This window comes from Coregonus clupeaformis, chromosome 5, assembly GCF_020615455.1.
Source record: "Coregonus clupeaformis isolate EN_2021a chromosome 5, ASM2061545v1, whole genome shotgun sequence".
In the NCBI taxonomy this organism is placed as follows: Eukaryota; Metazoa; Chordata; class Actinopteri; order Salmoniformes; family Salmonidae; genus Coregonus; species Coregonus clupeaformis.
This window is the reverse complement of record NC_059196.1, coordinates 39,765,946-39,793,452: the sequence shown is the minus strand read 5'-3', so window position 1 is coordinate 39,793,452 and position 27,507 is coordinate 39,765,946. Positions and strand designations below refer to the sequence as shown.

Here is a 27,507-nt window from a genome sequence, read left to right as displayed (position 1 = left end):
TCACATAATTCTACCCCAAAAAACAATGACAATTTCTCTCAACCTGCGGCATAAGGGCTTTTTTTAGGTGAGCGTTGATGCCGCCCTGTGATGAGCAGCGCCCACTTTGTCAAAGGCAGGTGCACAAAAATATTTAGCTTGTCCATTCCCGGCGCGCCTCTCCAGGGTGCTGTTGGAGAGATGCAACGCTGCGGCGCTCCACCAACGTTCCGTCGACAAAATCATCTGACATAAATCATGTAGCAGATATAGGATACGGTAGAAAGAGTATGTGGCCTTTCCTATAGGCTGGAGATTAACTATTTCCAACTTTCATTCAGATCAAAACATTTGCCTGATTTCAACATTAGGAAAATACATATTTTCAACGTCTGGAAAATACGTTTTTCAACATCCAGAAAATACGTATTTTCTACTTTCATTCAGAACCGAAAATAAACCTGATTTCAACGCCCGGAAAATACATATTTTTCAACGTCTGGAAAAGATGCCTTTTCAACATCCTGGAAAATATGTATTTTAAACATACGGAAAATACGTATTTTCACCTTTCATTCAGAACCTACATTGAACCTAACTTCAACGTCTGGAAAATACATATTTTAGACGTCTTTTCAACGTCATTTTGCTTACTAGGACTATTCTACTTTTACTGGAGCAGGATTTTTTGGTCTTGCCCAGGGCGGCAGAACGGAAGGACCAGCCCTGACCTCAGCAGGATCTCATGTTAGATATTAATTTCTACAGTCATAACAGTCATCCAACATACTCCATTCATAGCTAAAAAATACATGTGCACTATTCCAACATGCAGTATCATGGTTTCCTATCCAAATGGCACCCCATTGACTATTTAGTGCACTAGTTTTAACCAGGGCGCACTAAAAGTAGTGTACTAGATAGAGAATAGGGTGCAAATTGAGAAGGAGCCATGGAGCTCATAATCATTATCGTATTGTGAAAGATTTCTAAGATGTAATTGTCGGTCTCAGGCTATGATCATTGATCAAAAAATTCAGTGACATTGCAGATGCTTTTTTTTCATGCATTTCTTTCAGATGGATCAGTATTGTATTAAACTCCAACAACCCTTTTCAGCTCTTTCTCACAGATCAGAATCGTCTGGAAGGGCCATGAAAAGGAGCTGGTAATGGGAATTATTCTGAATGATTCTGAATGATTCTGAATGATTCTGAATGATTCTGAATGATTCTGAATGATTCTGAATAATTCATATACAGGGGGGGAAAGCACACCAACAAGATAGACCATCATGCAATTTCAAGATTATGCAAAAATATGCATGTGACTGAGGAAAGCTACGAAGAAGATGTTTTTAGGTTTCTTAATAGACGGTGGGCCAGGGCCAATGTTCATTTGTGCCTGTCGTGTCAGTGTTAGAGACTGAATAACACAAGTGGCAGACAACCTAGTTAGGCATCACATGTGGAGCAGACTGACTCAGCTCCGTGCAAGGTGACGGTTAGACTCATGTGGGGCAGACTGACTCAGCTCTGTGCAAGGTGACGGTTAGACTCATGTGGGGCAGACTGACTCAGCTCCGTGCAAGGTGACGGTTAGACTCATGTGGGGCAGACTGACTCAGCTCCGTGCAAGACTCATGCTGTGTGATAGGAAGGCTACGGGCAAATCTGAAATGGCAACCTTATAGGGGCTCTGGACAAAAGTAGTGCACTGTTTTGTTTAGGGAATAGGGTGCCATTTCGGACGCAGCCTGTAGCGTGGTCAGTGTCGGGCTCTACAGAACAACCGGCTTGCAATGTATGACCTCACATGTATGACCTCACATGTATGACCTCACATGTATGGACCTCACATGTATGACCTCACATGTATGACCTCACATGTATGACCTCACATGTATGACCTCACATGTATGACCTCACATGTATGACCTCACATGTATGATCTCACATCCCGGATTGCAATTATGACCTGACAGCCGGCTAGCAGCGGGATATTTACCTGTGGTGGGCTCTGGTAAGTCTTTGGCTGTTGCCATGGTTGCAGGGAAGGAAGGGAAGACGAGGGCGACAACATAATATCAGAGCACATGAAGATGACATCATAGAATGAGGCAATGGGGGGGGGTCTGGGGTTAGCATGCTCTTAGAGGCAGACGGACGGACAGACAGAGAGACAGAGAGAGAGAGGGGTTAGCATGCTCTTAGAGGGTTGACAGATGGACAGACGGACGGACAGACAGAGAGAGGGGTTAGCATGCTCTTAGAGGGTCGACAGATGGACAGACAGAGAGACAGAGAGAGGGGTTAGCATGCTCTTAGAGGGTCGACAGATGGACAGACGAATGGACAGACAGACAGACACAGCGGGGTAACACAGTGGGGTAAGACAGTGGGGTAACACAGTGGGGTAACACAGTGGGGTAACACAGTGGGGTAACACAGCGGGGTAACACAGTGGGGTAACACAGCGGGGTAACACAGTGGCCCAAAGCGAAGCTCACTTCAAGCTCAACTGACTGATGACAGAACCAGAAGATGCCCGCTGAACGTTGGGAGTCTTTGGGGACATCACAGTGACAGCAGTACAGGGCCCAGCGATACACACAGGCAGACAGGATGACAACCAACCACAAGGTATTCAAAGTCTACTCACTGTTATGGGGTAAAAGGCTATGGCAGACAGCTCTTAAAATACTAGTAGAGACTGTAGACTCATAGAAAAAAAAATAAGATGCTATCTAGAACCTGTGATGTCACGAGAGGCTGTGTCCTGGAGGGACGTTACATCCCCCTGAGGTGGCTGCAAACCCAGACAGCTATGGCTCCATCTGCTGGTATGGTCGGGAACTCCACCCCTCTATGGCCAATCTTCCCACGCAGCTGAAACAAATGAGGAGCTGATGAGCTGAAGGTTTGGGAAGGGAAGAGACACAGTCTCCAACCTGGAGCTCTCTGGAGGACAAGAGTGCTGCACGTCCACTTCCATGAGGAATATAAGGATTTGGAGATACTTACCTTTGGGAAATACTCACCTTTGGATATATGCACCTGTGGAAATACGTGAGAGACATTTGGAAGGACTTTTTTGCTGGGTTGGCCACTAGCTGCAACGTGGACTACAGTAAGGCTGGGGAAAAGTTAACTGAGCGAGTGAGAACTATGATTTTGGATGTGGAAGAGACATCCCTGAACTGTTAACCCTTAGAGAGCCACAAGAGAACAGAATTTGGTTATATTTTCGTTAATTTCCAAGACCTTTAATAAAATCCTTGTTTTGTTTGAACCTTGTCTCCTTGCACTACTTGAGCAATCCCGCTGAAAGCTGTGTAGCCTCTCGTGACGTCACAGATGGTGGAGAATACGGGCACGCTCAAGCGTTAATAGTGCATGTCAGAGGAGGATACCGAAGGTTTGATCACCCAGTTTTCCAAGTTGGCCGTAGGCTCCCCGCCGACTGAAATGGAGGACATATTGAAAGCCCTTGTTGCTGGCCAGCAAGCCCAGATGCAAGCAAACGTGGCTCTCTTGGAGGAGCAAAAGAAAGCCAACCTTCTGAAGGCAGAGGAATTGCAGTTGCAGAGACAGAGGGTGGTCCAAAATACCCGCCCAATAAAGGCAAGTGACTTTATATCTAAGATGGGAGCTACCGATGACATTGAGGCATACCTGCATGCATTTGAGGCCACGGCCACTAGGGAAGCCCTGGCCCAAGCAACAGTGGGTTGGTCTGTTAGCCCCCTTTCTAACCGGGGGAATCGCTGAATGCTGTCCGGGACCTGGGCCCCTGACCAGGTTACTGACTATGATGCCCTGAAGTCTGAGATCCTCAGCAGATATGGACTCACAAAGTTTGGTATGGCCCAGCGCTTTCACAGCTGGACCTTCCAACCAGACCAACCTCCTCGGGCGCAGATGCATGAACTTGTCCGAATCGCAAGGAAATGGCTGGATCCGCAGAGGAATACAGCAGCGGCGGTGGTGGAGGCCGTTGTGGTGGATCGTTACCTACGCGCCCTGCCTTATGAGGCAAAACGGTTCATCAGTCAACAGGCCTTGACCACGGCTGATCTGACCGTGGAAGCTGTGGAAAAGTACCAGGCCACAGCGGAGATGCTGAATGCTTCCCGAAAAAGACCCCAGGAGTGCGGCCCCACCACAAATGGGGAAAACCCGTCCAAAAGGGCCCCAAGGTCTCGAACCCAGCCACGTCAGGACTTATCCCGGCTCCAGGGGGAGCCAGAAACCAGGCGGGTCCAAGAAGAGTACACCAGGAGGGGGGAAACTTCGACAGTGTTACCGGTGTGGGGAGATGGGACATATCTCCTGGCAGTGTGGGAAACCAGCCGATGAACCTATGCCCACTGCGGAGTCCTCCCAGCTCAGCACCCACACACCGTTTTGCCTCGCTCTTGGGAGTCGTAGATGGCGGCCCAGATCGACCCCCCACCTGCCCGGTAACTGTGAATCACCATGATGTGGAGGCCTTACTGGATTCTGGTAGCCGGGCCACCCCTGGTGCGTAAGGATTTGGTGGGCCCAACGTGTCTGACCCCCGGGGAAAGTCCTCCCAGTTTCCTGTGTCCATGGGGACACCAGAGAATACCCCATTACTGAACTTACAATGACCAGCACACGGGGAACCATACACACGACGGCGGGGGGTGGTTGATTCCCTCCCCGTCCCTGTCCTAATTGGACGAGACTGCCCAGCCTTTTACCCACTCTGGAGAGAGTCTCAGGGAGAGGATAACCCGAGTACCTCGGAAACGGAGAGGCAAGACTCATCCTGGGAAGGCTCCGGTGCAATCCTCCGAGTTACTCACTCCCGCCCGGGCTCTGATAGGGATGGCAGGTGCCCAGACTGACACAGAGACTGAGCTACAGAATCTGGACAAAGAACTGTCTGGTCTGAAGGGGACCGCTGAGAGGTATCGTTTGTTAAAGCAACAGTTAGACATGAAGACAGAAGAGTTAGATATCCTCCAGGCTAAACTCCAACAGAGCTCCTTCCCTAAGCAACAGGAGGAGCTGGAGAGAGGCTGCACAGGACCATCGAGGAGTGTGAGGAGACCCTGCGCAGTAGTAAGGGAGGTCCAGAAGAAGGCAGAGGAGAAGTACAAGGTGTTGGAGAACAAGATGAAGAATGCGGAGGCAGAGAGAGAGAAGGAACTGAAAGCTGCTCAACAGAAGCTAAACTCTGCTAAAACCAAGGCTGATGCGTTCAGTAAGAAACTCAAGGAGAGACAACAGGAGGCTGAGTCCCTGGTCCCTAGAGTTGGAGGAGTTGAAGAGAGAGCAGTCTGGCAAGCACCACGGCAGTGCGGACGCCCCTCTCCCGGCGTGATGCCTTCTTCGCTGCCTTTACCCCGACGAGGACGTCGGTCCCGAGAGAGGGGGATGTGTGATGTCACGAGAGGCTGTGTCCTGGAGGGGACGTTACATCCCCCTGAGGTGGCTGCAAACCCAGACAGCTATGGCTCCATCTGCTGGTATGGTCGGGAACTCCACCCCTCTATGGCCAATCTTCCCACGCAGCTGAAACAAATGAGGAGCTGATGAGCTGAAGGTTTGGGAAGGGAAGAGACACAGTCTCCAACCTGGGCTCTCTGGAGGACAAGAGTGCTGCACGTCCACTTCCATGAGGAATATAAGGATTTGGAGATACTTACCTTTGGGAAATACTCACCTTTGGATATATGCACCTGTGGAAATACGTGAGAGACATTTGGAAGGACTTTTTGCTGGGTTGGCCACTAGCTGCAACGTGGACTACAGTAAGGCTGGGGAAAAGTTAACTGAGCGAGTGAGAACTATGATTTTGGATGTGGAAGAGACATCCCTGAACTGTTAACCCTTAGAGAGCCACAAGAGAACAGAATTTGGTTATATTTTCGTTAATTTCCCAAGACCTTTAATAAAATCCTTGTTTTGTTTGAACCTTGTCTCCTTGCACTACTTGAGCAATCCCGCTGAAAGCTGTGTAGCCTCTCGTGACGTCACAAACCTAAAAGGGTTCTTCGGCTGTCCCCATAGGTTAACCTTTTGAAGAACCATTTTTTTGGTTCCATGTAAAAACCCTTTTGAGTTCCATGTAGAACCCTTTCCACAGAGGGTTCTATATGGAACCAAAAAGGGTTCTCCTATGGGTACAGGCAGAACCCGTTTGGAACCCTTTTTTGTAAGAGTGTATAGCTCTGTTGGAAATGTCAATGTCTATTAAATCAACTCTCTGGGTATCAACTCTCTGGGTATCAACTGTCTGAGTATCAACTCTCTGGGTATCAACTGTCTGGGTATCAACTGTCTGGGTATCAACTGTCTGGGTATCAACTGTCTGGGTATCAACTGTCTGGGTATCAACTCTCTGGGTATCAACTCTCTGGGTATCAACTGTCTGGGTATCAACTGTCTGGGTATCAACTCTCTGGGTATCAACTCTCTGGGTATCAACTCTCTGGGTATCAACTCTCTGGGTATCAACTGTCTGGGTATCAACTGTCTGGGTATCAACTGTCTGGGTATCAACTGTCTGGGTATCAACTCTCTGGGTATCAACTGTCTGGGTACATTAGACCTGATCACTTTTTATTTCCCTCTACACTTCTGATGTTAGATGGACAGGGTAAAGGAAATTCAGCAGCTCTTGTTTCTTTATTGTTTTTTTGTCTTTATCAGACAGCAATGGGCTTCTTATTCACACTCATCACTGTGGATCTGATTCCAAACCACCTACAGTGAAGCCATGCTCTCTGGCTCTAGAGGTTGAGTGTAGGTGTGCTGATCTAGGACAGATACCCCCCCATGTCATGTTATTCATTGTGACTTTAAAGGCTAAACAGATCCTAAATCAGAATTTCTACTCTGAGACAATCGATACAGCATGATAACTTTGGCTCATTAGCTCATCTCTCCTTTCTATTACATAGTGTGAGACCTAGAGGAAAAACAACATCAACTATGGGATTCTGAATGCATAAACCCTTTCCAAGCAGCAGAACATGGTGAAGGGAAGCTAGCTTCTCTAACTCTCTACGTTCTAAACAGCAGAACATGGTGAAGGGAGGCCAGCTTCTCTAACTCTCTACGTTCTAAACAGCAGAACATGGTGAAGGGAGGCCAGCTTCTCTAACGCTCTCCTTCAAAGGAAAGGCATTTGATCCAACTTTGAGGGATTATGTTGCATGTGGCCCTCATTTGTGCATGGACACACACACACACACGCCCGTACACACACACACATCACGCGCACACACACACACACACACACGCATACACACATACATACATTCACACACACACACACACACACACAAAATAATTGCAGACATAATGAGGTCTTAAATAAGAACTGAGGTTTGTGGAAATATTGCTCAGCTCTTCTTCTTCTCTTTTCTCTGCAGAAAGTCCTGTCAAGTTGTTGTGGGAAGGCCTGACATAAATATGTATTTGAAAAAGGCTTTGGATTTACGGATTTTACTGGTTTACCGGGCGAGTGAGGGGAAAATCCATTCACCGCCTGCGTCCCAAATGCCACCCTATTCCCTATATAGTGCACTACTTTTGACTAAAGCCCTATAGGCCCTGGTCAAAAGTAGTGCACTAAATAGGGAATAGGGTGCCTTTTGGGACGCAAACAGTGTCTATTTCTTCACAGAAAATTGCTCTCCTGGCTCCATTCACAACAGGGCCTGGAGTGAACCAATGGTACATGTGCTGATTCTGAAAAAGCAGAGCCAGTTATAAATATATTACAAATCAGAGCATCTTTCCTCAACCTCTGTGGCTCACAAACCTCCAGCTCTCCTCAACCTCCGTGGCTCAGTGGGGGCGGTGGTGGGGGTGTTGGGGGTGGTGGTAGTGGTGGTGGTGGGGGGGTGGTAGTGGTGGTGGTGGGGGGTGGTAGTGGTGGTGATGGGGGGTGGTGGTAGTGGTGATGGTGGGGGGTGGTGGTAGTGGTGGTGGTGGGGGTGGTGGTAGTGGTGATGGTGGGGGTGGTGGTAGTGGTGGTGGTGGGGGTGGTGGTAGTGGTGGTGGTGGTGGGGGGTGGGGGTGGAGGGTGGTGTGGTGGGTGGTGGTAGTGGTGGTGATGGGGGGTGGTGGTAGTGGTGGTGGTGGGGGTGGTGGTAGTGGTGGTGGTGGTGGGGGGTGGGGGTGGTGGTAGTGGTGGTGATGGTGGTGGTAGTGGTGATGGTGGGGGTGGTGGGGGTGGTGGGTGGTGGTGGTGGTGGTGGTGGTGGTGGTGGTGGTGGTGGTGGTGGTGGTGGTGGTGGTGGTGGTGGGGGTGGTGGTGGGTGGTGGTGGTAGTGGTGGTGATGGGGGTGGTGGTAGTGGTGGTGGTGGGGTTGGTGGTAGTGGTGGTGGTGGTGGGGGTGGGGTGGTGGTAGTGGTGATGGTGGGGGGGTGGTGGTAGTGGTGGTGGTGGGGGTGGTGGTAGTGGTGGTGGTGGGGGTGGGGTGGTAGTGGTGGTGGTGGGGGTGGTGGTAGTGGTGGTGGTGGGGGTGGGGGTGGGGGTGGTAGTGGTGGTGATGGTGGGGGTGGTGGTGGGGATGGTGGTAGTGGTGGGGGGTGGTGGTAGTGGTGGTGGTGGTGGTGGTGGTGGGGGGGTGGGGGGTGGGGTGGTAGTGGTGGTGATGGTGGGGGTGGTGATGGTGGGGGTGGTGGTGGGGATGGTGGTGGTGGTGATGGTGGGGTGGTGGTAGTGGTGGTGGGGGGGTGGTGGGGGGGTGGTGGTGGTGGTGGTAGGGGGGTGGTAGTGGGGGTGGGGGGTGGTGGTAGTGGTGGGTGGGGGTGGTGGTGGTGGTGGTGGTGGTGGTGGTGGGGGTGGTAGTGGTGATGGTGGTGGTGGTGGGGGTGGTGAGGGTAGGGGTGGTGAGTGGGGGGTGGTGGTGGTAGTGGTGATGGTGGGGGGTGGTGGGGGTGGGGGGTGGTAGTGGTGGTGGGGGTGGTGGTGGTGGTGGTGGTGGTGGTGGTGGTGGGGGGTGGTGAGGGTAGGGGTGGTAGTGGGGGTGGTGGTGGTGGTGGGGGGGTGGTGAGGGTAGGGGTGGTGGGTCTGGTGGGGTGGTGGTAGTGGTGGTAGTGGTGATGGTGGGGGGTGGTGGTAGTGGTGGGGGTGGTGGGGGTGGTGGGGGTAGGGGTGGTAGTGGGGGTGGTGGTGGTGGTGGGGGTGGTGAGGGTAGGGGTGGTGGGTCTGGTGGGGGTGGTGGTAGTGGTGGTGGTGGTGGTGGTGGGGGTGGTGGTAGTGGTGGGGGTGGTGGGTCGGGTGGTAGGATGGTGGGGGTGGTGGTAGTGGTGGGGGTGGTGGTGGTAGTGGTGATGGTGGGGGTGGTGGTAGTGGTGGGGGGGTGGTGGGTCTGGTGGTGGTAGGGGCGGTGGTGGGGGGTGGTGGTGGTGGTGGTGGTGGTGGTGGTGGGGGGTGGTGGTGGGGGGTGGTGGTGGGGGGTGGGGGTGGTGGTGGTGGTGGTGGGTAGTGGTAGTGGTGGTTGTGATGGTGGTGGTGGGTGTGGTGGTGGTGGGGGGGTGGTAGTGGGGGGCGGTGGTAGAGGTGTTGGGGGTGGTGGTGGTGGTGAGTGGTGGTGGTAGTGGTGGGGGTGGTGGTGGATGGTGGTAGGGGGTGGTGGGTGGTGGGGGGGTGGTGGTAGTGGTGATGGTGGTGGGTGGTGGTAGTGGTGGTGGGTCTGGTGGTGGTAGGGGGGGTGGTGGTGGGTGGTGGTGGTGATGGTGGGGGTGGTGGTAGTGGTGGGGGTGGTGGGTCTGGTGGTAGTGGTGATGGTGGGGGTGGTGGTAGTGGTGGGGGTGGTGGGTCTGGTGGTAGTGGGGTGGTGGTGGGGGGTGGTGGTAGTGGTGGTGATGGTGGTGGTGGTGGTGATGGTGGGGGTGGTGGTAGGGGTGGGGGTGGTGGGTGGTGGTAGTGGTGATGGTGGGGTGTGGTGGTAGTGGTGGGGGGTGGTGGGTCTGGTGGTGGTAGGGGCGGTGGTGGGGGTGGTGGTAGTGGTGGTGGTGGTGGTGGTGGTGGGGGTGGTAGTGGGGGTGGTGGTGGTGGTGGGGGGTGGTAGGGTAGGGGTGGTGGTAGTGGTGGTGGTGGTGGTGGTGGTGGTGGTGGTAGGGGCGGTGGTGGGGGTGGTGGTAGTAGTGGTGGTGGTGGTGGTGGTGGTGGTGGTGATGGTGGGGGTGGTGGTGGGGGTGGGTGTGATGGGGGTGGTGGTGGTGGTAGTGGTGGTTGTGATGGTGGTGGTGGTTGTGGTGGTGGTGGTGGGGGTGGTAGTGGGGGCGGTGGTAGAGGTGTTGGGGGTGGTGGTGGTGGTGGTAGGGGTGGTGGTGGTGGTGGTTAAGGTTAAGGTTAGTGGTGGTGGTACTGGTGGTTAAGGTTAAGGTTAAGGTTAAGGTTAGTGGTGGTAGTGGTGGTTAAGGTTAAGGTTAGTGGTGGTAGTGCTGGTTAAGGTAAAGGTTAGTGGTGGTAGTGCTGGTTAAGGTTAAGGTTAGTAGTGGTAGTGGAGGTTAAGGTTAAGGTTAGCGGTGGTGGTAGTGGTGGTTAAGGTTAAGGTTAGTGGTGGTGGTAGTGGTGGTTAAGGTTAAGGTTAGCGGTGGTGGGAGTCTGGTGAAGGAAACACAAACAATGGAGAACAAAAGCAAATTGAGGAAATGATAAAGATGCGAACATGACAGAAATAGGTTTTGCTAAGCACAAAGAAATGAAACAATGACTGAAATCCCAGTATACTAAAGATGATGACATATATGAGCAGAAAAAATACAAAAAAATGAAAACTAATCATTTATAATAGCATGTTTCTTCTTCTTAGTAAACTAAGCATTTAAAATGGCTTGCGAAACTATTCCCCCCACTTGGCATTTTTGCTATTTTGTTGCCTTACAATCTGGAATGAAAATTGATTTTTTGGGGGGGTTTGTACCATTTGATTTACACAACATGCCTACCACTTTGAAGATGCATCCCCTGCTGATGAGTATCTGTCAGTCTATTCTATAGGAAACAGGTGTTATCCCCTGCTGATGAGTATCTGTCAGTCTATTCTATAGGAAACAGGTGTTATCCCCTGCTGATGAGTATCTGTCAGTCTATTCTATAGGAAACAGGTGTTATCCCCTGCTGATGAGTATCTGTCAGTCTATTCTATAGGAAACAGGTGTTATCCCCTGCTGATGAGTATCTGTCAGTCTATTCTATAGGAAACAGGTGTTATCACTTAACTGATGAGTATCTGTCAGTCTATTCTATAGGAAACAGGTGTTATCACTTAACTGATGAGTATCTGTCAGTCTATTCTATAGGAAACAGGTGTTATCACTTAACTGATGAGTATCTGTCAGTCTATTCTATAGGAAACAGGTGTTATCCCCAGCTGATTAGTATCTGTCAGTCTGTTCTATAGGAAACAGGTGTTATCCCCTGCTGATGAGTATCTGTCAGTCTATTCTATAGGAAACAGGTGTTATCCCCTGCTGATGAGTATCTGTCAGTCTATTCTATAGGAAACAGGTGTTATCACTTAACTGATGAGTATCTGTCAGTCTATTCTATAGGAAACAGGTGTTATCCCCTGCTGATGAGTATCTGTCAGTCTATTCTATAGGAAACAGTTGTTATCACTTAACTGATGAGTATCTGTCAGTCTATTCTATAGGAAACAGGTGTTATCCCCTGCTGATGAGTATCTGTCAGTCTATTCTATAGGAAACAGGTGTTATCCCCTGCTGATGAGTATCTGTCAGTCTATTCTATAGGAAACAGGTGTTATCCCCTGCTGATGAGTATCTGTCAGTCTATTCTATAGGAAACAGGTGTTATCCCCTGCTGATGAGTATCTGTCAGTCTATTCTATAGGAAACAGGTGTTATCCCCTGCTGATGAGTATCTGTCAGTCTATTCTATAGGAAACAGGTGTTATCCCCTGCTGATGAGTATCTGTCAGTCTATTCTATAGGAAACAGGTGTTATCCCCTGCTGATGAGTATCTGTCAGTCTATTCTATAGGAAACAGGTGTTATCCCCTGCTGATGAGTATCTGTCAGTCTATTCTATAGGAAACAGGTGTTATCCCCTGCTGATGAGTATCTGTCAGTCTATTCTATAGGAAACAGGTGTTATCCCCTGCTGATGAGTATCTGTCAGTCTATTCTATAGGAAACAGTTGTTATCCCCTGCTGAGAACAAAAAGCCCTGAATCTTGACGATGGCTGTGTAAGAAGTTATGTCAGATGAGACAAAGGAACTCAGGTAGATGTGAAGGCTGTGTGTGTGTGTGTGTGTGTGTGTGTGTGTGTGTGTGTGTGTGTGCGCGTGTGACAAAGGAGCACAGGTACGTGTAACAACAAGTGTCTGATCAAACCTCACACCTGTCGCGGGTGAGAACACACTACGTGACTCGAGGTGTGTGTGAGGTGTGTGTCTGGTGTAATGAACAATAGGTGAGAGATGGTACCTGATGACTGCGCCAGGCAGATGTTCACATTAATAAAAGGATCCATGTGAGAGGGAACAAGGAGAGGACAGGGCTCACATTCACTCTTCTCCCTCCAGCTTTCCTCTTTTCACAGTGGTTGCATCCCAAATGGCACCCTATCCCCTATATAGTGCACTGCTTTTGATAAGAGCCCTGTAGTGCACTATAAGAAACAGGGTACCATTTGGGATGCAGTCACTTTCACTCTCCCTCCCTCCCTCCCTGACCTCCCTCCCTCCCCTCCCTCCCTCCCTCCCTCCCCTCCCTCCCTCCCCTCCCTCCCCTCCCTCTATCTATCTATCATCTTCTCACCGTGCCAAACGCAGTCATTATCAAGTTATCGTCTCTATTCTCAAACCTTGCACATTTCATTTCCCCATGCATGCAGGATTCATTTCATATATCGGAATGGAAATGGAGGGTGGTGATAAATGTGATACATGGTGTCTGTGTGACTTCAGGATTAAATGTATTGCTCCTCATCTCTGGCATGGTGTCATTAGCAAATTAGCTTAATCTACTCAGACAAGCTGAAGAGAATATATACATTTCTATCCCTCTTCTCTACCAGCCAGACTTATTCCAGAGGTAGAATTATTACTGCCGTCAGTATTGAGACACGTTCACATGCTTCTTTCACCTGCTCTGCTGTCTCCTGACATGACATCATCCCTCGTCCCAAATATCACCCTATTCCCTATATAGGGCACTACTTTTATATTACTACTACCAAAGGTAGTGCACTATGTAGGGAATAGGGTGCCATTTGGTACACATCCTCTAACAGTGGTGACATCAACCGGTTTTATGGCAGATCTGAGAATATCTCTATGGATAATAGTTTTACAATTCACCACATAATCTAGCTAAGAGGAGTACCTTGTGTGGGTTTAGAGACACTCTAAGCCTCAGGGCTTCACCGAAGCTTATTTCAATCGTGTGGTGATTATCCACAACTATCCCCACACCACACACACATTCCCAGAATGATCCAAGACAATTGTATTTTCTACACTTGACGAAATGATGAAACTGGTCCAATCTGTTTCAGATGTGACAGTCCGATACAGAGCGCTAACCCCAGTTTGGCATCACTCAACTCAACTCATCTCCCCCCTCCAGCTCTCCAGATGAATAGAGACTTACAGACAACAGATAACAGAAGTTGAATAATATGTCATCCTCTCCCCCATTTTACTTTTACTGTGGAGATAAAAGAGAGCAATCTTCTCCTCTGCACTGTGAAACCTTAGTGTCCATCTATCCACAGAGCTATACCTTGCTAGTGTGAATAAAGTATATCTTCTCTGAGCCAGGATAAGTCCCCCCCCCCAAAAAAAAAGACGTACTCTCATGTGGGATTGTTTGTGGCGAAAACGCATAAATCCTCAACGTCTGTTTCTAATATTCTGCCTTCCCCTGTATTTCCTATTTTAGTCTCAACAACTTTTTGACAAATGTTAGCAGCCTCAGTCGTGGTGTGGTGTGGAGGAGAGGAGAGGAGAGGAGAGGAGAGGAGAGGAGAGGAGAGGAGAGGAGAGGAGAGGAGAGGCTCCAGGTACACTAAGCCATGCATGTGCAGTCAGTGCAAAGAATGGGATGCATCCAAATGGCACCCTATTTCCTATATAGTGCACTACTTTTGACCATGGCCAATAGTGCTGGCCAAAACTTATGCGTCCAGTATAGCAAAAAATTATATATATATGCCTTTTGCGACGCCCCAGTGTAGCTCCTATGTAAGCCACTCACCGTAAACAAATAGCACATATTCAGCTCCACTGGTCCCCAGATAGTTACTGGCCTCACAGCGATACGTGCCGTTGTCTGTCTTGTTGAGGGTGGTGATGGTGAGTTCCCTGCCCTCTACGATCATCCTCTCTACATCAGGCAGCTCCCCTCCATCTTTAGACCACAACACTGGCTCTGGTCTGGTGGGGAAAACACAACACAAGACATCACAACAGACACCACAACAGACATCACAACAGACACCACAACAGACATCACAACAGACACCACAACAGACATCGCAACAGACATCACAACAGACATCGCAACAGACACCAGAACAGACATCACAACAGACACCAGAACAGACTACACAGCTGATTGAAATAATCAAAGCTTGATGATGAGTTTGGGGTCCCCAGGACTGACTTTGGATCTAGTGTCTCAGAGTAGGAGTACTGATCCAGGATCAGCTCCCCCTGTCCATGTAATCTTATTCATCATGATCTGAGATGCTTAGGGCTACGCCATCAAACTGACAGGGATAGACAGGTGTTTTAAGGACAGGTGTTTTAAGGACAGGTGTTGTAAGGACAGGTGTTTTAAGGACAGGTGTTTTAAGGACAGGTGTTTTAAGGACAGGTGTTTTAAGGACAGGTGTTTTAAGGACAGGTGTTGTAAGGACAGGTGTTTTAAGGACAGGTGTTTTAAGGACAGGTGTTTTAAGGACAGGTGTTTTAAGGACGTGTTTTAAGGACAGGTGTTTTAAGGACAGGTGTTGTAAGGACAGGTGTTTTAAGGACAGGTGTTTTAAGGACAGGTGTTTTAAGGACAGTTGTTTTAAGGACAGGTGTTTTAAGGACAGGTGTTTTAAGGACAGGTGTTTTAAGGACAGGTGTTTTAAGGACAGGTGTTTTAAGGACAGGTGTTTTAAGGACAGGTGTTTTAAGGACAGGTGTTTTAAGGACAGGTGTTTTAAGGACAGGTGTTTTAAGGACAGGTGTTTTAAGGACAGGTGTTTTAAGGACAGGTGTTTTAAGGACAGGTGTTTTAAGGACAGGTGTTGTAAGGACAGGTGTTGTAAGGACAGGTGTTTTAAGGACAGGTGTTTTAAGGACAGGTGTTTTAAGGACAGGTGGATACACTCTGATGAAAGTCTGCTGGCACTGAGAGCTTGACATACTAAATGACTGACATTTACCCTGTTGTTACTGTCTTTAGTAAATTACTGACATTTACCCTGTTCTCACTGTCTTTAGTAAATTACTGACATTTACCCTGTTCTCACTGTCTTTAGTAAATTACTGACATTTACCCTGTTCTCACTGTGTTTAGTAAATGATTGATATTTACCCTGTTCTCACTGTCTTTAGTAAATGATTGATATTTACCCTGTTCTCACTGTCTTAACTAAATTACTGACATTTACCCTGTTCTCACTGTCTTTACTAAATGACTGACATTTACCTGTTCTCACAATACTGACATTTACCCTGTTCTCACTGTCTTTACTAAATGACTGACATTTACCCTGTTGTTACTGTCTTTACTAAATTACTTACATTTACCCTGTTCTCACTGTCTTTAGTAAATGATTGACATTTACCCTGTTCTCACTGTGTTTAATAAATGATTGACATTTACCCTGTTCTCACTGTCTTTAGTAAATGATTGACATTTACCCTGTTCTTACTGTCTTTACTAAATTACTGACATTTACCCTGTTCTTACTGTCTTTACTAAATGACTGACATTTACCCTGTTCTCACTGTCTTTACTAAATGATTGACATTTACCCTGTTCTCACTGTGTTTAATAAATGATTGACATTTACCCTGTTCTCACTGTCTTTAGTAAATGATTGACATTTACCCTGTTCTTACTGTCTTTACTAAATTACTGACATTTACCCTGTTCTCACTGTCTTTACTAAATGACTGACATTTACCCTGTTGTTACTGTCTTTAGTAAATGACTGACATTTACCCTGTTCTTACTGTCTTTAGTAAATGACTGACATTTACCCTGTTCTCACTGTCTTTAGTAAATTACTGACATTTACCCTGTTCTCACTGTCTTTAGTAAATTACTGACATTTACCCTGTTGTTACTGTCTTTAGTAAATTACTGACATTTACCCTGTTCTCACTGTCTTTAGTAAATTACTGACATTTACCCTGTTCTTACTGTCTTTACTAAATGACTGACATTTACCCTGTTCTCACTGTCTTTAGTAAATGACTGACATTTACCCTGTTCTCACTGTCTTTACTAAATGACTGACATTTACCCTGTTCTTACTGTCTTTACTAAATGACTGACATTTACCCTGTTGTTACTGTCTTTAGTAAATGACTGACATTTACCCTGTTGTTACTGTCTTTAGTAAATTACTGACATTTACCCTGTTCTCACTGTCTTTAGTAAATTACTGACATTTACCCTGTTCTCACTGTGTTTAGTAAATTACTGACATTTACCCTGTTCTCACTGTCTTTACTAAATGACTGACATTTACCCTGTTCTCACTGTCTTTAGTAAATTACTGACATTTACCCTGTTCTCACTGTCTTTACTAAATGACTGACATTTACCCTGTTCTCACTGTCTTTACTAAATGACTGACATTTACCCTGTTCTCACTGTCTTTAGTAAATTACTGACATTTACCCTGTTCTCACTGTCTTTAGTAAATTACTGACATTTACCCTGTTCTCACTGTGTTTAGTAAATGATTGATATTTACCCTGTTCTCACTGTCTTTAGTAAATGATTGATATTTACCCTGTTCTCACTGTCTTAACTAAATTACTGACATTTACCCTGTTCTCACTGTCTTTACTAAATGACTGACATTTACCCTGTTCTCACTGTCTTTACTAAATGACTGACATTTACCCTGTTCTCACTGTCTTTAGTAAATTACTGACATTTACCCTGTTCTCACTGTCTTTAGTAAATGATTGATATTTACCCTGTTCTCACTGTCTTAACTAAATTACTGACATTTACCCTGTTCTCACTGTCTTTACTAAATTACTGACATTTACCCTGTTCTCACTGTCTTTACTAAATGACTGACATTTACCCTGTTCTCACTGTCTTTAGTAAATTACTGACATTTACCCTGTTCTCACTGTCTTTACTAAATGACTGACATTTACCCTGTTGTTACTGTCTTTAGTAAATGACTGACATTTACCCTGTTGTTACTGTCTTTAGTAAATGACTGACATTTACCCTGTTCTCACTGTCTTTAGTAAATTACTGACATTTACCCTGTTCTCACTGTCTTTAGTAAATTACTGACATTTACCCTGTTGTTACTGTCTTTAGTAAATTACTGACATTTACCCTGTTCTCACTGTCTTTACTAAATGACTGACATTTACCCTGTTCTCACTGTCTTTAGTAAATTACTGACATTTACCCTGTTCTCACTGTCTTTAGTAAATTACTGACATTTACCCTGTTGTTACTGTCTTTAGTAAATTACTGACATTTACCCTGTTCTCACTGTCTTTACTAAATGACTGACATTTACCCTGTTGTTACTGTCTTTAGTAAATTACTGACATTTACCCTGTTCTCACTGTCTTTAGTAAATTACTGACATTTACCCTGTTCTCACTGTGTTTAGTAAATGATTGATATTTACCCTGTTCTCACTGTCTTTAGTAAATGATTGATATTTACCCTGTTCTCACTGTCTTAACTAAATTACTGACATTTACCCTGTTCTCACTGTCTTTACTAAATGACTGACATTTACCCTGTTGTTACTGTCTTTAGTAAATGACTGACATTTACCCTGTTCTCACTGTCTTTACTAAATTACTGACATTTACCCTGTTCTCACTGTCTTTACTAAATGACTGACATTTACCCTGTTGTTACTGTCTTTAGTAAATGACTGACATTTACCCTGTTCTCACTGTCTTTACTAAATGACTGACATTTACCCTGTTCTCACTGTCTTTAGTAAATGATTGACATTTACCCTGTTGTTACTGTCTTTAGTAAATGACTGACATTTACCCTGTTCTTACTGTCTTTAGTAAATGACTGACATTTACCCTGTTCTCACTGTCTTTAGTAAATGACTGACATTTACCCTGTTCTTACTGTCTTTAGTAAATGACTGACATTTACCCTGTTCTTACTGTCTTTATTAAATGATTGACATTTACCCTGTTCTCACTGTGTTTAGTAAATGATTGACATTTACCCTGTTCTCACTGTCTTTACTAAATGACTGACATTTACCCTGTTCTCACTGTCTTTATTAAATGATTGACATTTACCCTGTTCTCACTGTGTTTAGTAAATGACTGACATTTACCCTGTTCTCACTGTCTTTACTAAATTACTTACATTTACCCTGTTCTCACTGTGTTTAATAAATGATTGACATTTACCCTGTTCTCACTGTGTTTAGTAAATGATTGACATTTACCCTGTTCTCACTGTCTTTATTAAATGATTGACATTTACCCTGTTCTCACTGTGTTTAGTAAATGATTGACATTTACCCTGTTCTCACTGTCTTTACTAAATGACTGACATTTACCCTGTTCTCACTGTCTTTATTAAATGATTGACATTTACCCTGTTCTCACTGTGTTTAGTAAATGATTGACATTTACCCTGTTCTCACTGTCTTTATTAAATGATTGACATTTACCCTGTTCTCACTGTGTTTAGTAAATGATTGACATTTACCCTGTTCTCACTGTCTTTACTAAATGACTGACATTTACCCTGTTCTCACTGTCTTTAGTAAATGATTGACATTTACCCTGTTCTCACTGTCTTTACTAAATGACTGACATTTACCCTGTTCTCACTGTCTTTACTAAATGACTGACATTTACCCTGTTCTCACTGTCTTTACTAAATTACTTACATTTACCCTGTTGTTACTGTCTTTAGTAAATGACTGACATTTACCCTGTTCTCACTGTCTTTAGTAAATTACTGACATTTACCCTGTTCTCACTGTCTTTACCAAATGACTGACATTTACCCTGTTCTCACTGTGTTTAGTAAATGACTGACATTTACCCTGTTCTCACTGTCTTTAGTAAATTACTGACATTTACCCTGTTGTTACTGTCTTTAGTAAATGACTGACATTTACCCTGTTCTACTGTCTTAACTAAATTACTGACATTTACCCTGTTCTCACTGTCTTTAGTAAATGATTGACATTTACCCTGTTCTCACTGTCTTTACTAAATTACTGACATTTACCCTGTTCTTACTGTCTTTACTAAATGACTGACATTTACCCTGTTCTCACTGTCTTTACTAAATGACTGACATTTACCCTGTTCTCACTGTCTTTACTAAATGACTGACATTTACCCTGTTCTCACTGTCTTTACTAAATGATTGACATTTACCCTGTTGTTACTGTCTTTAGTAAATGACTGACATTTACCCTGTTGTTACTGTCTTTAGTAAATTACTGACATTCCGGGGCGGCAGGTAGCTTAGTGGTTAAGAGCGTTGTGCCAGTAACCGAAAGGTCGCTGGTTCTAATCCCCGAGCCGACTAGGTGAAAAATCTGTCGATGTGCCCTTAAGCAAGGCACTTAACCCTAATTGCTCCTGTAAGTCGCTCTGGATAAGAGCATCTGCTAAATGACTTAAATATCAAATCAAACTCAAATGTGATTTATCACGTGCCAAATACAACAGGTGTAGACCTTACCGTACCTTACCTTATTTACAAGCCCTTAACCAACAATGCAGTTTTAAGAAAAATAAGAGCTAAGATTTTTTATTTTATTTTAAATAAGTAAAAAATGTAATAGCAACACTAAAATATCAGTAGTGATGCTATATACAGGGGGTACCGGTACAGAGTCAATGTGTGGGGGTACAGGTCAGTCGAGGTAATTGAGGTAACATGTACATGTAGGTAGAGGTAAAGTGACTATGCATAGATAATAGATAATAAACAGCAAGTAGCTGCAGCGTTTGAAAAAAAAGGGGGGGGGGTCAATGCAAATAGTGCGGGTAGCCATTTGTGACTTGTTTCATGAAACTAGGCGTATGTCACGGGTCACTACTTCACAGGAGAGGCATTTGAACTCTTTTTAAAAAAAATCTAAATGCGTTTTTTGGCAGAAATGCCTTCTGGAACATGTGAACTTTCATGTGCCTTAATAACAAACTTGTATGCCATCTGTAAATATGAATACAATTGTTAAATTACGAGCCTAGTTGGTTAAGCCACATAAAAAGACAGCAACCTTCCCACTAGCCATGATTGGCTGAGATAATGAGTGGGCTGGACATGCAGAGTGAGGAGTGAGGATTGGTCTGCCATATAGAAAGCTTCTGTCTATTTGAGCTGGTCAGTATGTGTAGGTAATCCTGTCTAACTTGGCTTTTGAAAACATTTATTGTGTAGTGGAGCTGCATAAGTGTTGCTCTCCACTTTCTGGAGATCGAGTTTTGAAATGAGTGGAATTAGAGTATGATAGCTAAAGAGATGGAGAAAACACCTGTCTCCGGATTACATCTTCAAACTAAGGGCAACCATGGCATCCGTGACAGGGTGAAGCGTCCATCATGCATGATGTATATGGGTAAGATAGTCTAGCTAGCTACATTTTCAGATATTACATGTTTCTAATTTTGACAGAAAGTGGTTTCATTTCAAGTTAAAGTGTACTGTCAGCTAGCTAGCTAACGTTAGCTGGCTGGCTCGCTAGCTAACGTTACGTGTATGATGTTATTATTTGTATCTCAGAGCCGTTTGCTTGGCTAGTTAGAGCCTAATGTTAGCTAGCTAACATTGAACCTGGTTGGATAGCTACCAGCAGATTCATGCAAGGTAGTAACATAATGAGTTGGCAGTATGGTTCATTGTTTAGCTAGCTAGCTAACTTTAGCTGGCTGGCACGCTACCTAACGTTACGTGACGTGTATGATCTTACACGTTGTTTACCTAGCTAGGTTCATTGTTTACCTAGCTAGCTAGCAACATGTCTTAACAAAAGACTCCACTATGCAAGTAACCATTTCGGGTGCATTCGTAAATTCAGTCTGAGTATGCCAGAATAACTGATTAATTTAGGAACGCACAACACCCGCTGAATATGTGTCAGTTTACGTCGGCAAAAAAGCATAATTATATTGTTGCCAGCAGAGCTGGTTAGGCTGTTTTCATGTCATCCAGAGGTAAACAATGAACCATAATCCCAATTTAGTGTCTGAAAGTAAATAGCAAGCTAGCCAATGTTAGCCAGTTAGCTTGGGTGCTTGACTGCCGTTGTGAGGTCAGAACGCTCGGATCAACCCTACTCATCGGCCAGAGCATCAAGTGTGCGCTCTGAACGCTCTGAGAGCGATACGAGATGGGTGGGGCTAAAGCTTAAGAGGGTGTGAACGATGCTGAATGGGTGTAAACAAAAAAGAGCTCTTCACTAGGTACCAAAACATTCAAAGGTCATTTTCTGAAAAGTGAGATTACAAGTTTATCATCTTTCAAAGCAGAATTACTTTCCCATTGTTCCCATAAATGCAGTGTATGATATACCATTTTGTAGCTCTGTGTCTCTGCTTTTATCCAATGTAAAAAACACAATTTCAAATTTTGCTACATAAGACCAAATCAAGGCGGTCGGTCACATTTGATTAGCTGTTCAGCAGTCTTATGGCTTGGGGGTAGAAGCTGTTCAGAAGAGCCTTTTGGACCTAGACTTGGCGCTCCGGCACCGCTTGCCGTGCGGTAGCAGAGAGAACAGTCTATAACTAGGGTGGCTGGAGTCTTTGACAATTTTTAGGGCCTTCCTCTGACACCATCTGGTGTAGAGGTCCTGGATGGCAGGAAGCTTGTACTGGGCCCTACGCACTACCCTCTGTAGCGCCTTGCGGTCGGTGGCCAAGCAGTTGCCATACCAAGCGGTGATGGAACCAGTCAGGATGCTCTCGATGGTGCAACTGTAGGACTTTTTGAGGATCTGAGGACCCATGCCAAATCTTTTCAGTCTCCTGAGGGGGAATCGTCTCCCGAGTGGCGCAGTGGTCTAAGGAACTGCATCGCAGTGCTAGCTGTGCCACTAGAGATCCTGGTTCGAATCCAGGCTCTGTCGTAGCCGGCCGCGACCGGGAGACCCATGGGGCGGCGCACAATTGGCCCAGCGTTGTCCAGGTTAGGGGAGGGAATGGCCGGCAGGGATGTAGCTCAGTTGGTAGAGCATGGCGTTTGCAACCCCAGGGTTGTGGGTTTGATTCCCACGGGAGGCCAGTATAAAAAAAAATATATAAAAAAACATTGTATGCACTCACTAACTGTAAGTCGCTCTGGATAAGAGTGTCTGCTAAAATGTAAATAGTTTGTGTTGTCTTCACAACTGTCTTGATATGTTTGGACAATTATAGTTTGTTGGTGATGTGGACACCAAGGAACTTGAAGCTCTCAACCTGCTCCACTACAGCCCCGTCAATGAGAATGGGGGCGTGCTCGGCCCTCCTTTTCCTGTAGTCCACAATCATCTCCTTTGTCTTGATCACGTTGAGGGAGAGGTTGTTGTCCTGGCACCACACTTCCAGATACTGCATTAGCATCGAACAGCCCCCGCGATATGCAACTTTTCAGGGAAGTCAGGAACCAATATACACAATCAGTTAGGAAAGCAAAGGCTAGCTTTTTCAAACAGAAATGTACATCCTGTAGCACTAACTCCAAAAAGTTTTGGGACACTGTAAAGTCCATGGAGAAAAAGAGCACCTCCTCCCAACTGCCCACTACACTGAGGCTAGGAAACACTGTCACCACCGATAAATCTACAATAATCGAGAATTTCAACAAGCATTTTGCTACGGCTGGCCATGCTTTCCACCTGGCTACCACTACCCCGGCCACCAGCTCTGCACCCTCCACTGCAACTTTCCCATGCCCCCCCCCGAGCTGGTCATGGGTGCACCTCAGCCACGCTCAAGGTCCTAAACAATATTATAACTGCAATCGATAAAAGACAGTACTGCGCAGCCGTCTTCATCGACCTGGCCAAGGCTTTCGACTCTGTCAACCACCGCATTCTTATTGGCAGACTAAATAGCCTTGGTTTCTCAAATGACTGCCTCGCCTGGTTCACCAACTACTTCTCAGATAGAGTTCAATGTGTCAAATCGGAGGGCCTGTTGTCTGGACCTCTGGCAGTCTCTATGGGGGTGCCACAGGGTTCAATTATCGGGCCGACTCTATTCTCTGTGTATATCAATGATGTTGCTCTTGCTGCTGGTGACGCTCGGATCCACCTCTATGCGGACGACACCATTTTGTATACATCTGGCCCTTCATTGGACACTGTGTTAACAAACCTCCAAACGAGCTTCAATTCCATGCAACACTCCTTCAGTAGCCTCCAACTGCTCTTAAACACTAGTAAAACTAAATGCATGCTCTTCAACCGAACGCTGCTTGCACCCGCCCACCCGACTAGAATCACCACTCTCGACGGGTCTGACCTAGAGTATGTGGACAACTACAAATACCTAGGAGTCCGGTTAGACTGTAAACTCTCCTTCCAGACTCACATTAAGCATCTCCAATCAAAAGTTAGATCTAGAATCGGCTTCCTATTTCGCAACAAAGCCTCCTTCACTCATGCTGCCAAACATGCCCTCGTAAAACTGACTATCCTACTGATCCTTGACTTCGGCGATGTCATTTACAAAATAGCCTCCAACACTCTACTCAGCAAATTGGATGTAGTGTATCACAGTGCCATCTGTTTTGTCACCAAAGCCCCATATACTACCCACCATTGTGACCTGTACGCTCTTGTTGGCTGGCCCTCACTACATATTCATCGCCAAACCCACTGGCACCAGGTCATCTATAAATCACTGCTAGGCAAATCCCCGTCTTATCTTAGCTCACTGGTCACCATAGCAACACCCACCCGTAGTCTGCGCTCCAGCAGGTATATCTCACTGGTCATCCCCAAAGCCAACACCTCCTTTGGCCGCCATTCCTTCCAGTTCTCTGCTGCCAATGACTGGAACGAACTGCAAAATTCTCTGAAGCTGGATACTCTTATCTCCCTCATTAACTTTAAGCATCAGTTGTCAGAGCAGCTTACCGATCACTGCACCTGTACACAGCCCATCTGAAATTAGCCCACCCAACTACCTCATCCCCATATTGTTATTTATTTTGCTAATTTGCACCCCAGTATCTCTATTTGCGCATCTATCATTCCAGTGTTAATACTAAATTGTAACTATTTTGCACTATAGCCTATTTATTGACTTACCTCCATAACTTGCTACATTCGCACACACTTTTTTATTATTTTCTGTTGTATTTTTGACTTTATATTTTGTTTTATCCCATATGTAACTCTGTGTTGTTGTTTTTATCGCACTGCTTTGCTTTATCTTGGCCAGGTCGCAGTTGTAAATGAGAACTTGTTCTCAACTGGCTTACCTGGTTAAATAAAGGTTAAATAAAATAAAATGAAAAGAAATCCCTTCATCTCCCTATAGACTACCACTGATTTACAGTGTGGATACAGTGTGGAAGGGAAATGCACTACTCTACTGTAAATAGATATGTGTACATACTCCCTCAGGTAGCTAGTGGTCTGGTAGTTAGTGGTCTGGTAGCTAGTGGTCTGGTAGCTAGTGGTCTGGTAGCTAGTGGTCTGGTAGTTAGTGGTCTGGTAGCTAGTGGTCTGGTAGCTAGTGGTCTGGTAGCTAGTGGTCTGGTAGCTAGTGGTCTGGTAGCTAGTGGTCTGCTAGCTAGTGGTCTGGTAGTTAGTGGTCTGGTAGCTAGTGGTCTGGTAGCTAGTGGTCTGGTAGCTAGTGGTCTGGTAGCTAGTGGTCTGGTAGCTAGTGGTCTGGTAGTTAGTGGTCTGGTAGCTAGTGGTCTGGTAGCTAGTGGTCTGGTAGCTAGTGGTCTGGTAGCTAGTGGTCTGGTAGCTAGTGGTCTGGTAGCTAGTGGTCTGGTAGCTAGTGGTCTGGTAGTTAGTGGTCTGGTAGTTAGTGGTCTGGTAGTTAGTGGTCTGGTAGCTAGTGGTCTGGTAGCTAGTGGTCTGGTAGCTAGTGGTCTGGTAGCTAGTGGTCTGGTAGCTAGTGGTCTGGTAGCTAGTGATCATGTTGAGGGAGAGGTTGTTATCCTGGCACCACACGGCCAGGTCTCTGACCTCCTCCCTATTGGCTGTCTCATCGTTGTCGGTGATCAGGCCTACCACCATTGTGTCGTCGGTAAACTTAATGATGGTGTTGGAGTCGTGCTTGGCCACGCAGTCATGGGTGAACAGGGAGTACAGGAGGGGACTGAGCACGCACCCCTGAGGGGTCGCCATGTTGAGGGTCAGCGTGGTGGATGTGTTGTTGCCTACCCTTACCACCTGGGGGCGGCCCGTCAGGAAGTCCAGGATCCAGTATCAGATGGAGGTGTTTAGTCCCACGGTCCTTAGCTTAGTGAGGAGCTTTGAGGGCACTATGGTGTTGAACACTGAGCTGTAGTCAATGAATAACATTCTCACGTAGGTGTTCCTTTTGTCCAGGTGGGAAAGGGAAGTGTTGAGCGCAATAGAGATTGGGGTCATCTGTGGATCTGTTGGGGCGGTATGTAAATGTGAGTGGATCTAGGGTTTCTGGGATGATGGTGTTGATGTGAGCCATGACCAGCCTTTCAAAGCACTTCATGGCTACAGACGTGAGTGCTACGGGTCAGTAGTCATTTAGGTAGGTTACCTTAGTGTTCTTGGGCACAGAGACTATGGTGGTCTGCTTGAAACATGTTGGTATTACAGACTCAGACAGGGAGATGTTGAAAATGTCAGTGAAGACACTTGCCAGTTGGTCAGCGCATGCTCGGAGTACACGTCCTGGTAATCCGTCTGGCCCTGCGGCGTTGTGAATGTTGACCTGTTTAACGGTCTTACTCACATCAGCTACGGAGAGCGTCACCACACAGTCGTCCGGAACAGCTGATGCTCTCATGCATGCTTCAGTGTTACTTACCTCAAATAGAGCATTGAAGTAATTTGGCTCGTCTGGTAGGCTCGTGTCACTGGGCAGCTCACGGCTGTGCTTCCCTTTCTAGTCTGTAATAGTTTTCAAGCCCTGCCACATCCGACGAGTGTCAGAGCCGGTGTAGTACGATTCAGTCTTAGTCCTGCATTGACTCTTTGCCTGTTTGATGGTTCGTCGGAGGGCATAGCGGGATTTCTTATAAGCTTCTGGGTTAGAGTCCCGCTCCTTGAAAGCGACAGCTCTACCCTTTAGCTCAGTGCGGATGTTGCCTGTAATCCATGGCTTCTGGTTGGGGTATGTACGTATAGTCACTGTGGGGACAACGTCATCGATACACTTATTGATGAAGCCAGTGACTGATGTGGTGTACTCCTCATTGCCATCGGAAGAATCCCGGTACATATTCCAGTCTGTGCTAGCAAAACAGTCCTGTAGCTTAGCATCTGTGTCATCTGACCACTTCCGTATTGAGCGAGTCACTGGTACTTCCTGCTTTAGTTTTAGCTTGTAAGCAGGAATCAGGAGGATAGAATTATGATCAGATTTGCCAAATGGAAGGTGAGGGAGAGCTTTGTATGCGTCTCTGTGTGTGGAGTAAAGATGGTCTAGAGTTTTTTTCCCCTCTGGTTACACATGTAACATGCTGGTAGAAATGAGGTAAAATGTATTTAAGTTTCCCTGCATTAAAGTCCCCGGTCACTAGGAGCGCCGCCTCTGGATGAGCATTTTCTTGTTTGCTTATGGCTTTATACAGCTTGTTGACTGTGGTTTTAGTGCCAGCATCGGTTTCTGGTGGTAGCTACGAAAAATATAGATGAAAACTCTCTCGGTAAATAGTGTGGTCTACAGCTTATCATGAGATACTCTACCTCAGGCGAGCAAAACCTCGAGACTTCCTTAATATTTGATTTTGTGCACCAGTTGTTGTTTACAAATATACATAGACCGCCACCCCTTGTCTTACCGGAGGCTGCTGTTCTGTCTTGCCGATGCACGGAAATCCCAGCCAACTGTATATTATTAATGTTGTCGTTCAGCCACGACTCGGTGAAACACAAGATATTACAGTTTTTAATGTCCCGTTGGTAGGATAGTCTTGAACGGAGCTCATCCAGTTTATTCTCCAATGATTGCACGTTGGCCAATAGGATGGATGGTAGAGGCAGTTTTACCCACTCACCGACAAATTCTCAAATGCAAATCAATTTATAACATTTTTGACATGCGTTTTCCTGGATTTTTTTGTTGTTATTCTGTCTCTCACTGTTCAAATAAACCTACCATTAAAATTATAGACTGATCATTTCTTTGTCAGTGGGCAAA

At 46.1% G+C, this 27,507-nt stretch overlaps 1 protein-coding gene across 2 annotated transcripts in view; it reads right to left on the bottom strand.

The window, feature by feature from the left end:
- Nucleotides 1–27,507, bottom strand: part of cadm2b (cell adhesion molecule 2b) — a 407,615-nt gene that overhangs the window by 8,219 nt on the left and 371,889 nt on the right. For both annotated transcript variants that reach the window (XM_041876742.2, XM_041876743.2), the window contains one exon: nucleotides 14,201–14,379. In XM_041876742.2, the coding sequence (XP_041732676.2) occupies nucleotides 14,201–14,379 (179 nt within the window). The remainder of the gene's footprint in view (nucleotides 1–14,200; nucleotides 14,380–27,507) is intronic.